This window comes from Monopterus albus, unplaced genomic scaffold (genome assembly GCF_001952655.1).
Source record: "Monopterus albus unplaced genomic scaffold, M_albus_1.0 scaffold13.1, whole genome shotgun sequence".
Taxonomy (NCBI): domain Eukaryota; kingdom Metazoa; phylum Chordata; class Actinopteri; order Synbranchiformes; family Synbranchidae; genus Monopterus; species Monopterus albus.
The window spans coordinates 825,278-839,634 of record NW_018127893.1 but is presented as its reverse complement, the minus strand read 5'-3'; the positions used below and the strand labels follow the sequence as shown (position 1 = coordinate 839,634).

Sequence of the window (14,357 nt, the reverse complement as noted above, 5' to 3'; positions counted from 1 at the left end):
GGAGAACGACTGGAAGGTCAACTTGACCACCTGGGTGGTGCCCACCCAGGAGGACGAGATAAACAGCACCATCAGCAGACCACCTAGCACCTTCAGAAAAGTGTTGGTACATGCTTGGTAGGACCGGGTCTCCACGCTGGTCTCGCTGCCTGGTGTCTCTACATGAGACTCTGAACCATCCTCTCCTAATAAGAGACAAGAGGAGAAGACAAAATGCATTGTATCCTGAGAACAGAAAGCCACAAAGGTATTATCATTATTAACCTAATAGTAAAATATTACAGAGGAGAGAGAAAAGAAAAGCTTCAAGACACAACAAACAAACAAACACTGGGAAAGTTAGTGGGGCCAATAACTGCTCATACATAACATAAAGCTCTGGAGCTTTGTAGCCTCATGATACAGCTCATACTGGACACCCACTATAGTCAGAAGTCCTTAGAAACCTGATGCCTAGGAAGCAAGAGTAAACCTAACCACATGAGATTCCACAAGAAAGTCACATCAAGCCTATAGTCTGACTGTTGGTACATTCCTGTTACACTGGGATATACTGTGATATACTGGAACATAAAAATGAGAAGATTAGTTAGATAGATAGATAGATAGATCGTGGCCCACTACCTTAATGGACTGCAAGAGTGAATGAGTGCTGAATCTTATCTGTGCTGTATGGTACGTGAAGTGCTGTGCCTGTGAGCGTTGCCAGAGAGCTCAGATGCATTCTTTACCTTTCAACAGTGTGATCAATTTACACCAGGGCAGGAATAAAAGATGTCACATGCTCGGTGTTTGCTGCCTGTGGTCCCTGTGCTAGCTCAGCATGTGAAACTCTGCCATTTCCACCACAGCTGCAGACACTCCTGCAAACACTGGAACTTGTTTCAGTAGTATCTCCTCTCTACACAAGCAGTGCATCTCAGTCCCAAAACTAAACAGTTCGTGACATCTGTACTCAGATCAAGTAGCCAGTGTATGGCAGTAATATTACTAGCAGTATCATTTATCTGTGCAAAACATTTATTGTGGTGAGATACCACTTTGCGCCATCTAATGTATCTGTGTGCTCCCTGTTTACTGGACACAAAGAGATGAAAATAAGTAAATCCTGTCAGTTCTGTGTTGAAAGAAATAGTCAGATCCTTTACTTGAGTAAAAATAGCAGTACCAGAGTGTATAACTCCTCTGTCAAAAAGTCATACGTATGTATTTGTATTATTAATTTGAATGACAAAAATACCCAAGTCAATTATATGTACAGTAGCTCAAGCTGTATTCTACATTATTAATTTGTTAATGTTGATATATCAAAGTGTACGTGGCACTTTTTTTAATTAAAAAAAAGTTCGATACTTCAACCTAGTGTTTCACAACTTGAGAACGGGTTCCACCAAAAATTCACAAGATAAATCTGAAGAGAATGACATGTAAATGTAGAGTAGGAGCACAGAAATTTCTTTTTGTAAAATATTAGAAAATTCTACTGCTATGGCCTTTAAACAAAACCATTTGAAAAGTTAAAGGGGAATCATTCTTTGGTAGGACTTAACAACAGACAACTTTACAAGGGGTCCCAAGGAAACACTATTTTTTTTAAGAGGTCATAAACCAAAAAGTTTGAAAACCACTGGAATAAAACTTGGAATAAAAAGTAGCTTACAAGATTTTTCTCTAAGTTGTAGAAGAGAATGGAATGTAAAATAGAAAAAGTCAAGTGCAAGTAACTTAAAACTGCACTAAAGTACAGCACATGCATAAATGCACTGCAGAACTAAAGTGTACAACCCACAGTACTGGGTTCAAAACGTCTAAAAACACTACAGCTCCTTTGGTATCTACCTCAAAAATCTCTGAGATAAACCCTTAGATAAATATCCATCACCTTAGCTGGGAGCAGAGCTGCAATATGTGGTGAAAGCAACATGCTTAACACCGATACAGTTTAGTTTCTACGGGATCATCGAGGGATTTGGTCTAATTACATTCTGTCACAGCAAGGCTTTGTAATCAGCCTAATAAGCCTGGGGGTTGCAAACTGGAAAGCTGAGATCTGGTATTTCTCAGTAAGAGAGGAGCAGCTCTTTCATCCTTTTTTCCTTTTATGCCTGTTTCTCTTCTTCCAAAGAGCAAGATAGTTCATTTTTCATAGCACCGACAAAACCTATAGCACAGCTTTTAGTATTGGATACAGGCTCTTCTGTCTTGAGGTAAAAGCCATTACAGGCTGACCTGGTGCCAAGACGCAGTAATATTATAATGCTACTACTCCCCTGCTGCATAAAAGCAGCTTTCATGGCCAAAACTGTATTCTCATAACAGACAGTGTTGTTGCTGACTAATATTGCAGCTAACAAGGTGCAATGGAAACAATAAGCCCTGTCCTAGAGAAACTGTCAACACAGAATTACAGAAAAATACTCTACTAAAGCAGAAAAAGTGCTCCTTGAGGTTAGCTTCAGTCAACTCAGAGTAAGTGTACATGTTTGGGAACCAGCTCAGATAAAACAGTAGTAGTCTCACTTCTAACTGAGCACCAGCTGTCGCAAATAATTTGTGCACAGTTGTGAGCCCCAGGGATGTTATGTTTACCTAGCAGTGATCAGGTTTTGTTGGTGACATTCTTTTGTAGTTAAAATGGGATAAAAATATGAATAAATGTTTAAAAGTTAAAATGCACGCTTTCCACAAGTGCCGCTAAATACTACCAACAGAAATGTCTGTTTAATTTGATACCGAGGCAAGCTCCTTTTCACCTCAAACAACAATACACAACCATGATACTGGGAGAAACAAGCTGAATTTTAAAGCTACAATACTAAACAATTCTTTGTTCTTATGCCCAGTCGCCAACTGGTTCATCAGAGTTTGGTAAAGGTGTATTTTAAAGCATTAACTCTATGCTTTTTTCATTACAGCAGCCACGGTGCAGCAAAGCTTCCCCCTCCACTAGAGTGTGCGCTCTGTGTGATGCAGGATGCTGGTCAAACCTCACATTTCAATCCATTTTGTGTTCTATCTCTGCCACTGACTCTGTACGCCAGTGACAGTGATGGATGGAGTCCCACTGAATCCAGCTGGAAGGTCACTCTCATGTCCGCAGTGCTAAGCATGTTTACCGCAGGTCAAACTGCATTAAGTCTTTATCCATATTAAATTAGATCGTGTGGCATGGTTAGGGAGATACTGACGAAAAGGTGATTAGCAGTATCACTCTGTTATAAAAGTAAAAGGCGGTAAGACTTGGATTACGTTCAAGGCTTTTAGGTGTGAGGTTGCTGCAGAGTGGAGAGTAAAAATGCTACATGAAGGACAGACAGGTGAACAGATGTGACAGCAGCTGACTTGGGCCTGTTTGAGTTTGACATCAGTGCTGGGCCACACAGCCAGAAACTACTAGACACATCCTACTGCGGTAACTACACATCCTGTCAACACATTTAACTTCTAAGTTCCGCCAGCAGGAAGCTGTCATGTGTTTTTAGATGAGAACTGTCAAATAGTCCTGGCAAGAAAACCTTTCCAAGAATTCAGTATCTCATTTGACATGTTCAAAGTGAATGCAGCACACCACAGACTTAAGTTGGAGCACATTCACGATACACTCACTGTAATTCACATGAAGTACTCGATAGTTGTCTATTTGAGCTAAAGCTGCCCTTAACTCAATTCTTGCTAACACACACACACAGTTTAGTATAAATGGAGTCCTGGACCTCTGGTTCTTTCAGTTTACCTTCAGAGATGGGGCAGTTCAGGACCTGAGTGCTGTACGAGCTGAGAGGAGCCACTCGGGCTGAGTGCTTCTTCATCCTCCACTGGGGGCACAACACACTGTCCTTCCCTGGGACATGTGTGTGTGTGTGTAAGTGTACCTGGGCTTCTGCTGCACGCTCAGCAGTTCATCCTGCTAGCTGCGTGCATCCTCAGGCTCCTGACTCCTCCGCTGTTCCTCCACGCTCTTGATTGCCCCCACCCCCCACCCCCACTCCTCCCAGGTCTCTGTCAACTCTTCTGTCTTCTTCCCAGCACTCCAGTCCTGACTCTGTGTTCCTCTCCAGCACCAGCACTCTTACTAGTACAAGTGCTCTCCCTCAGTCTCTCTGTCTGTCTGGGTAGTGACACGGCTCAGTGGTGATAGCTCACTGGAAGTACAGTAGAGTGGAAACTATAGTGTTGCACTGTCATGCTGTGATCCAGTACTGCCATTGTCTCCAAGGGAGACTGAGCTTCAAGTGTGTGGCATGGTGCAATCACTCCCCTCATCTCTTTTCATCCTCCACCTCCTCTTTTCTCTGTCTCACTTGCTTTTCCCCTCCTCTTCTTTTGCTCCACAAATCAGCAGCTTTGTTTGGAAGGTAACCAAGCAGCCTGGGCTAATTATGCTGCATTAGCTGATGCCCCCTCCTTGCCTCCTTTGTCCTCCCTTCCCACCTGACCAGGCTCCCCTCACTCCCTCCCTCTCTATCTCTCTCTATATACTCTTGTCCTCTGTCTTCCAATGAATCTCTCGCTTCTTGGCACATCTCCTGCTCTTCACTGGCCCTTGAGAGTCAGATTATTAGTAGAGCTCTCTCCTGTTGCCTCCACTAAGGCAACGTTAATCAATTGAGCTTCAAAAAAAGACAAAAACTTGTCATGCCCACACTACACGCAGATACTTGACAGTCCCACAGATGATGATTTTAGTTCTCTCAGTCTACATATCATTACTAATAATGCTACCCACATAATGTTTCCATATTCCAAACAGATTGCATGTAGGAGACAGCAATGCAAAATACTTAGAGGAACACATTTTAAGGGACTGTGTTTGTATTGTACTGCTGGCTTACATCTAACAACAGCATCAATAATCAGTCTCATGGATCTTGTTCACCCCTGGTTATCTTATCCGTTAGTAATACCCACTTAGTTCTCTTTGACACTACAGAAAACAAGTATAATACCATCTATTTAATGTTTATTCAAGCCTAATCTGGCGTTGCTTTGCTTTTTAACCTATGAACGCAGGCGTATTTGGATGCTGCTGCTGTTTTCACAGTGTTAGACCTATAGTAAAGGTAGGGTTGGCGAGTCATTTCAGAAGCTTTTTCATTTTTATTTTATTTTTTTTACATATATAGAAATTCTCTTTTCATCCTGATGACAATGAATGCATTAAATGCACTGACAACATACATGTAAAAAAATTTGTCATCTGTTTCAGTAGCAGAAATTGCGAAAAGTGAGACCAGTAATTTTACTCGTGCCAAGCAAAACCATGGGATGGCCCACCTGCCTGTCATCCTAACTTCCTACTTGCGCACCTGGATCATCTAGAATATTACGTAGTCGGTACTTAAAAATGTAATGACGCTTTAGTTCTGCCTGAACAAATGCTACGCTGCAGTCCTTAAGCCCATCATGTAAGCACTTTTATCTTGTGCTCCTTTACTTTTATGATGTAAAAATGCCTGTGCAGGACATTTACTGTAATAGTGCATTTTTTATATTAAATATTTACATAGTTATGGTGCTACTTTACATAATAAAAGTACTTTTCCATCAGTGGTACACAGTCAAGGGAAACCTTCTCAGCAGCAGCCTGGGGACCTGAGCGAGGAGCCTCAGCCTGGGCCGTGTGAGTCAGCCTCAGGAATGTGGTCAAGAGTTTCCATTTCAAGGAAAACCCTCAGGCCATATTATCTCTATCTGTGGTTCATCTACTTGATGATTTAATGGACCTAAATATTGCTTTGGCCTTTACATCAACAAAATGTCGGTCTCTAGTGTATGCGGTCAGACATATGAGACCTTGCCATCTGTAATATAATCTTAATATAACCTATCCTATACAGGGCTTACTGGCTAAGAAGAAGAAGCTTTATTTTATTGTAACACGTACAATGAAATTTTGTTTGGAGCCAAGGGCCCCGGGCTACTGCGCCACCATCACGGGGGTTCAGTGTCTTGCCCCATGACACTTTGACTGCAGGCACCAAGATTTGAACCTTCAACTTTCCAATTGGGAGACGACTGCTCTACCCACCGCCCCACTGTCGCCCTGCTAAGCCAGAGACAATAGCACTATAACATGACAAAAAGAGAGTGCTCAGAGTAAACATGCAGTATAGTGAGTACAAAGTTGGTTAGTTAAAACTACATTTGTGCTCAGATTCTCTGTCATTATATCAGTATCTCCCTGAACCCCCTCCTTCTTGTCCTGTCTCTACTCTCCAGTGCTCATCAGCCAAGCTGTGGCACTTCTACAGAGAGAATCCCAGATCAGAGTATTTCTCTGTGCATTTTTCAGACTGGGAGAGAGTAGAAAACAACACAGTTATTTGGCTGTTTGCTATAGTGGAAAAATGCAGGGCAACATTCCAGTAACACAATTTATTGAATCCATTTACTGAATGGAGAATTTAATGGTGGTGATGTACTTTTTTACGACAATGCCACAATGCAAGCGCACTTATATCCCGTGGTCACTCGGTGTGACAAAATGAGTGCAACACTAATGTAAATGCAGTGTCGTGGTGAGGATGAGCCCTGTTTAAACTGTTTTGCATTAAGGTGTAAGTAGGGGTTGAGCTGGGGGTTTGATCTCCTGCAACAAGGAGGGTTACACCTAAAAATAGCCCTTGTGATGAATGGATCCAACAGTTAGACAGGGAGGGGACAAAAAAAAAAATCCAGTCAGCACAGCTCAGGATACTAATCGCTATCAGATTAAGAGAAATACCTGGAGCACAGTTACCACAGGAGACCACAGTTTAATCTCAAATGGAGATTGGTTATCTCTAAGTAACCTTAGTTCAACTCCTCACACTTTAATTCTCCAGGCCAGATTTGACCAGACGATTACTCATCACTTTTATGTTTCATCAGCTTTGCAGCCCAACAGTAAGAATTTTACAGCACCACAAAGTACAGGCTTCAAAATGACCATAAAGTTGAACCCCCAGTTTTTCCACACAACCCGAACGTCATAGCCTACCATAACCTAGCTAGGTGTACCTAATAAATTGGATTCTGAGTATATACAACACAAAGCTACCGTTACGTGACAGATCAAAGCACAAAATAGTACAGCGTCCTCCCTTTTTACCTCCATAGCAACAGCAGGTCTCCCATGCACACTGATGCTCTCAACCCATTCAGGCTCTTTTGACATTTAAATTTACCCGAGCTCCTCAGTTTGTGGTGCAAGGCTTTTTGTCTTTAGCACCTCTGTTACACATCACATCTCGACAAGGACCAGGAGCGAAGAAGAAATATGAAGGATGCTGATTTTAGCTGAAACTGGGACAGGACAACCTTTGAATGAAGTTCTGGCTGTTAGGTGTGTTTCCACTTTGATCCCTGACCATCAACTCAGCTCATAGTTGGAAGACGAGGACACCTAGTGGTGAATATTGTGGACTGCATTACAGGTACAAAGGGTCACAAGGACAGATGTTCCTAAATAAAATTAATCAGAACTTTCACCACTCAGTTCACCTGCTTCTCACTTGGTGGAGTCTTGTTGTGCATATAATTTCAGTTTGATGTGAGGCTTTGATTTGTTGCAGAAACTTTTACTACCACCAGTAGAAGTGAATAAGATTGTATTAGTGGTTCTTAAAGTACAGAAAACATGCAACAGCAATGGGATTTTCAGAAACAGAAGGACATCACTGTAGAGTTTCTATAGGGTCTGTTTCTCCTGTGGAATGTGTATCTAATTTTTATAAACATTTCACAATGTTGATTAGCCCAACTGACTGTCATCTGAAAGCCTGGGATCATAAAACCAAAATGAACTGCATGGCTACCACTAGAAAAACATGTTTTTAATTTGTGTGCCTGAAATTAAACTTTAACTTTGCCCTGGATATATAGCAGATATTAAGTATTTTCATAAGGGAATGAACTGAAACGCCGACATTTTAGACACAGCAGTAAGTAAAACAAGTCAGTGTAACATGTTCCAATAGTTTCTCCATGATGATTTGCAAATGAAAGTAGACTAAGAAGAAGTACAGATACAGTAATTACTGTCTGGCATGTCACTGAAAGATGGAATGGATGCAAGGCCACTTCATTGTTGTTAGAGTTCCAGACCACATGAGGGCAGTGTTAGGCTGCTAACAAGACTTTGGCTGTGGAGCAGCACTCAGTACAGTGGAAAGGTCATTATAAGCCCTACACATAATTTGCTATTATATTATGCAATATTGCTTTTGGTAGAAAGTTAATTGCAGGAAAAACATTTTTAAATATGAAGCAAATTCCTAGGGGCAGCATATCTGCCACCATGTGGAGCAACAACATACAACATTGCACCCATTACTTGCAGGGTGCTTCTGTATCTGCTCATTCCCTGGAGCGTGTGAAACTAACAGCACTCCAGGAGTCGTTCAGGCAAAGCACGTATCCCATTCGACGCTGCAGCTGGTTATAAATAGCTCTGAGCGAGCAGGCATGGGAATGGGACAGTCCATAATAAGTGTACGCACACAAAGAATGTTTGAGGCAATGTTTAAGAAGGAAAGTGAAGATTCACCTGCTATTAACACTGGTTATAAATGGTTTCAAGGCTGCAAAACAAATTACTAATCAGAACAAGCGTGAGTACATTCAGAGGCTTTTCATGTTTGTATATCTCTCCAGACTTTCTCTGATGGCTAAAGTGCACATGAAAACACAGTGCATTGTGATAATTGGTTGCCTTTCACACCCTTCCTTCATCATTTTCCTTTTAGTGCCTGAGTGTTTGTTGTCTTGCTGTGATACCAGCAGAGAACAACACATGCACATTACTGAGTGGGACTGCCAGTACAAGCACCTGTCATATCTCCTGCGCCACACTCCTTTACCTAGCGGGGAGCATGCCAGCACTATAGACGTGCCTTTTCTAAATTACCTATTCAAAGTAAGATGCACAGCAAATTATTGGAATGGCTTTCCAGTAGATGCTGAGGAAGTATTTACTGCTTACTGTATCCCATACTGTCTAGCAGAAACCTAATGGGTACTGTTGCTGTCCTTTTTCTGATGTAACATTAGATTCATTTACATTTCTCACTCGTGCACATCTTCATAGTTAGTACTATTATCTAAGTAAAGAAATATTATGCATCACTTGTTTGGTGTTCACCTTTGTGTCTTGCCCCTGCACCTATGCCATTATATAATAACTGTACAGTATGTATTACAGCTCAGACCCTGTCAACAAATATAGTCCACACTCCCCCTTGGAGGCATCTTCTAATTCAAAACAGATGGCAAGTTGCTATAATAACAAACTGGCAAAAGGATCTTACTAAATATATCACTACCCCATAGGCTTGGCAGGGTGAGCCTACTGCTCTGTTTACAGTACATACTCCTTTGTCTTTGTTATGGAAAATGATACTCATCAGCTTGAGAGATGTGATTCTCAACTCAAAGTTTACAAATGTTATGTAAACAAACCAAAGAAAATGAATATGTTCAAGTAGCAGAAAGCGGTCAAGAAAACGACTTTCACAAGCACAATCAAAGGCATTTAAGGGAAAGACAAGTGAGTAATTTAGACTCCTTCATAGTGACAGCATGTTAAATAGCTCTGTGAGCAGACAAAATAGTCATGCATGCTGCCCTCTGTTGACTCTGGTGTGCACAGCCATCAGTTGATAGGAGGAGGAATGCAGGGCTACAGATGGCATATTTTATTAGAGAACTGGGAAACGTATCTCCAATAAAACATCCCCTCAGCCAGCAGATACACTGGCTTTTATAGGCTTGGCATTGTTGCTGTACAATCCACACCTGCTCCTTGTACCTGAGATCCAGACAATACTCCATCTTTCACTTTTCTCTGCTACAGTATGGGAAACAAGGTGGGACATATAGCCAGTTAACCTCTTGACTAATCAAGTGTTTAGTCGTGTGCTGTATTCAGATGTCTTCTTTTGTCAGCACTCTAAAAGATATTCACTTTAATATCATACCCTATGAAAAAATGTTTGGGAAGCTGAAACCACAGTGAAACAATGAATGGCTATGGAATAGCTGCATTTTTTTCTGTTGCTTGACTGATCAATCAGTTAATTAATCATTGGGAACAATATTCTCGTGCTGTATCGTGTCATTGCATCAAGAACATAAGCAAGACACATTATTTTTTAAATCACCAATGAATAGCAGTGGATCCCACAATAACTTTACACATGGCACATGAACTCTAATTTGCCTAATTTTCACTTTCAGTTTCAGAGCCAAAATCATGTTTTGCTTAAGCAACACTGCAGTTGTTTCAACAGCCCTTAAACTGTTTAATCTGCTTTCAATTTAAAGTTTTGCCTGCCCCTACTTAATAAGGTATTCTTTCAAATAGATTAATCTGGACGAGTGGGTATATTCTCAAATGAAAGTGTGCGTTTATGGTTAATCTACTGGAACTGACACCCTTGATAAACAGGAGGCAGTTAATGAGAGATAGGCTCATTTCCTTTTCCTCAAATTCACTGAGGTGCTCTCAGCTCATCCAAAAGAGCATCAGCTGGAACTGTTCTTGATAGAAGGAGACCCTAAAAACTGACATACAGTAAATTAACAACTACATCTTTTGGAAATTTATTTAAGAAAACCCCCTATTCAGCCCCATCTTTCATAAAGAATGAAATAAAAGGAGAAGGTTATGTCACAGAGGTGAAATGCTACAAACCTTGTAAACCCCTGCTCTGCACATTTGCTTCATTACCATAAAAGCCATTTGTAAAACAACTTAATTGGCTGCGCACTGGTTGTTCTTCTTCTCCTGCTGGCACTGGTCATACTTCAACAGAATTGTAGGGCGAGATTTAAAAAAATCAAGCCTGAACAACGTGCTGCATCACCCACCCTCCTCCAGTCCCAGCTACTGACTCCATGTCAGCAAAAATCCGAGGTATTGCTCTACCAATCAAAACCACCTTGACAAATGAAAATTGTAGAGAAGATTAACGTATGGCACCAGTGCCATATCTCAAACAGGTCAGGAGTTCGCTGGCAATATTCGCCGCTGTGTTTGTCTCTTGTGGAAATTGGAAAATAAGTGCGAAGCTGCCATGTAAGTGATCGTTTGTAGACTTTGAGCAACGAGCGTTTGATTAGGACAACATTAGGCTTCAGTTTACACAGTTAACTTTGAAATTGGCAGCGTAATTTGTGCACGACACTTTGCCTGTAATTGCTTTGCCCGGGAGTGTTACATTTGTTTATGTTCTCTCTCTCAAAAATATGTGCGTCTCAGAGATGGATGGGCCCGCGCATCACCAGCCTCCAGCTGAAAGTGGCAGTGACTGGCATCATGCTGCTCCATAATTGCCATAATTAAAGCCTTAATTTGCATGGAAAGAAGATTCATGCATTGTTTCTTCCAAACATCACTGCTGTTGCATTAATTGCATTTTCTGTATCAGCTCAAAATCCATTAATACACACATGTTCTGTTATCATCTCGTAAAATTCTGGTCTCACGATCTCACACTTGGCAGGGAAGTGCGTGAAATGCTTGAAATGCCCTATCAGTCTACTTTTTCTTTGTATGTTTCCACTTACTTCTGTGACTGGAGTATCCCGGGTTGTAGCCGTAGTAGCCGGTGATCCTCAGAATGCGGACCTCTATGTCGTGCACCCCGTTGGCTGTCACTTTGCCGCCGGTCGGCGGCCCCTTGCCCGGCAAGTGTGTGTTCTTCAGGGGCTCCAGTCGGATGCAAGGCTGGTCTCCACTCTCTACAACACTCTCGGTGCTTATCATCGTAGGTCCGAGCGGGCAGAGATCAGAAGAGACCGGGGATGAGTCCTGATCACCATGCGTGAGACCCTCAACAATTACCAGGCAAGACGAGAACGTCCAAATCCACATTCACATTCCTTCAGTGGTGCTCCCGATCGCAGAGCAAGCTTAGCTCCAGGAGCCTGGCGGACATAAAACACTAGGGGGCGTGTCACTACTATCACATGCTTTGTATCTGATTGCAGTTTATCTGAGGTTACAAAAAAACCATAGCTGCATCCTGCAGCGAGGACATTCATTATAGCTCTTAAAAGCAAGTTAATAAAAAGAACAGGATATTATACATCATTTATGCCATACATAACATACATACTCCTACAGTATGGCTCAACAGTGAAGTGTAGGTAATCATTTGACATTAAAGTGACATGATTTTGGCATCACTGTGATATTCCTGCAATATCTGAAGTGGATACTTGATTCTTTTTCTGGTCTTTTTGAAGTGAGCTTTATTGATCTTGAAATGCTTCTTTCTCAAATTGCCTATTCACAATCAATGAAAGATAATCAGTCTAAAACAAGGTTTGTGGGTATTATAAATACTAACTGTGCAGATTAAATAAATATTAACCTTTCATCTAACCCTACACAAAAATAGTCTGATAATGCACCAAGAAGCTTTTTAATGGCTGTTTTCAGCTTTCATTCACTGCTTCTTCCTGGTCTGATATTTGCTGGACTCCTCAGTTACTCTGTTTCTATTTGTGGTTCACAGTGCATGTGCACTTCAGAAACAAATGTGGCACAGGTTTGTCTCACACACTGCTTCACAGCTATTGATTCCTCACTACACATGAATGTGGGCCACAAGTGTTATTTTTATTTTCTCTTTCACTGTTTTCCTTTGACCCTTTACAGATTATTAAGTTTCTACACACTGCTGAATGTTGTACCAAAAAAGTTTTTGTTCTTATTATTTTTAAGCATCTACTGTGACATGAATTTTATTCAAAGGTAAAACCTAGAATGATCTTCTTTTCTCAGCTGGCCACAGATTATTGTGCTGGCTCGGAGAAGTTCCATTTGACTGGATTCCCCAGCTTGCAGATGCTTTACCCAAAAAAACGAAGGGCCCCCAAATCCAATCATAGATGCAGTATGTCTCTCTGATATGCCCCTTTCCAAGTCCTCCATTGTCTATGTGAAATCGATTTCCAGTCTGTGGAGAATATGCGCCCCTGTTGGCATTGTTGTGCAGACACATGCAGGGGGTTATGATGCCCTTGGATGCCAGAAGTGCTTCCTCCCCCTCTCCTTACTTACCAAACCAATCTCCACCTCAAGTTCTTTTGTTTCACTTTGTTTCTGCTCCAAACCACTTATCTCACACATTCAGTTCAGGGACAGCTTTGTGGCTACAACAATAAAATGCCCATGCCCAGAAAGTTTCTTCTCGCCTTTTGAAAACTACTAATTTATTACTGGACACTTTCGTACAAGCCTGTGCAGCTACAGGCCAAAGAAGTTTTTATTCAGTCACTTACTTCTGCTTTGGTGTTTTACAGTATAGTTTATGCACTGCGAAATAGAAACATGCATTTGAAAATTATGCATTGGTTGCTCTCTTTTATATGTACTTGATCAAGTTTTTTTAAACCACTAATGTATTAAAAATAATTCAGCTTAAAGGAAAAACTGTTCTTTGGCAGCAATGGGCTCATTCAAAGTTATTGTTGCCATAACCCACATTGATAAAACAATTTATGCATGAACTGTAACAAATCAATTCTGGCCTTTTAGATTTTAAATGTGCATATACTAAATTGTAATGTGTGAAAGTGTCATTGTGGTCAAACTGACCACCATAGAAATGATTCCGACCTTGGAGCAATATCTTAAAAGCTATCAAGAATGGATGAGCCTCGTATATTTTTTAATATCATTTCTAACTGTCCTCTGGCAAAGAAGATGGCGTAACACTGATTTTAATTTCAGACAACGTGATTAGCATTCAGAGCATCCCCAGACAGGAATCCTCTGCACGTGATGAACATTGTGTCACCTTTGTCCCATCTCCATTCTTCCACTTTAGGACCATAAAATGAAAGGGCCTGAGCCTAACGCTCCCATTATCATAGTCAGTACAGCCCTGGGAATGTCCCACTGTTTGTTTTACCTGATGCATGACCAGCAGCGTCTCTGTTACAGTACAGCTGTGTTGATTTCTGCAGATTTCACAGCTACTGTGAATACTGTGAATATGCAGATCTCATCAATTTTTGTTGCTGAGAGATTATGTGTTTTTGGAAATTTGTCAAATGACGGTGTGACCAGAGCCGTATTACTCTAATAGCTTATTGACTCGGCTCCTCGGTGCTTGTTGTAGGCATTCAATCATAAAGCATAATCCATTAACTAAGTGCAATAAAAGGACACACCGAGGAAACAATATGTCTCATGTGACTTCATCCCAGGCCAACTGCTGCACACCAACACCCCCCCACTGAGACTCAGCAAGTCACCTTAGCGATCAGTGACCAACTCCCCAGGCACTTGCTGTATAAATATTCAATGTGCTCCAAAGATAACCTGGTTCGTGTAGTGGGGAGAGAGAAAGAGGGTTGTTCAGCAG

The 14,357-nt window shown here is 41.3% G+C and overlaps 1 protein-coding gene across 2 annotated transcripts in view; it reads right to left on the bottom strand.

Annotated features, from left to right (window-relative positions):
* Positions 1-11,873, bottom strand: part of slc35f4 (solute carrier family 35 member F4) — a 15,260-nt gene extending 3,387 nt beyond the window's left edge. Inside the window, exons 1-2 of one of the 2 annotated variants that reach the window (XM_020591035.1) lie at positions 11,548-11,873; positions 1-185 (exon numbers count right to left, since the gene is read on the bottom strand). The exon at positions 1-185 is cut by the window's left edge and continues 107 nt beyond it. In XM_020591035.1, the coding sequence (XP_020446691.1) occupies positions 1-185; positions 11,548-11,854 (492 nt within the window). In that variant the 5' untranslated portion in view covers positions 11,855-11,873. Of the gene's footprint in view, positions 186-3,733; positions 3,944-11,547 lie in introns of those variants that run through there. The other variant, XM_020591036.1, reaches the window with a different exon arrangement.
* Between the last annotated feature and the right edge of the window lie 2,484 nt (positions 11,874-14,357).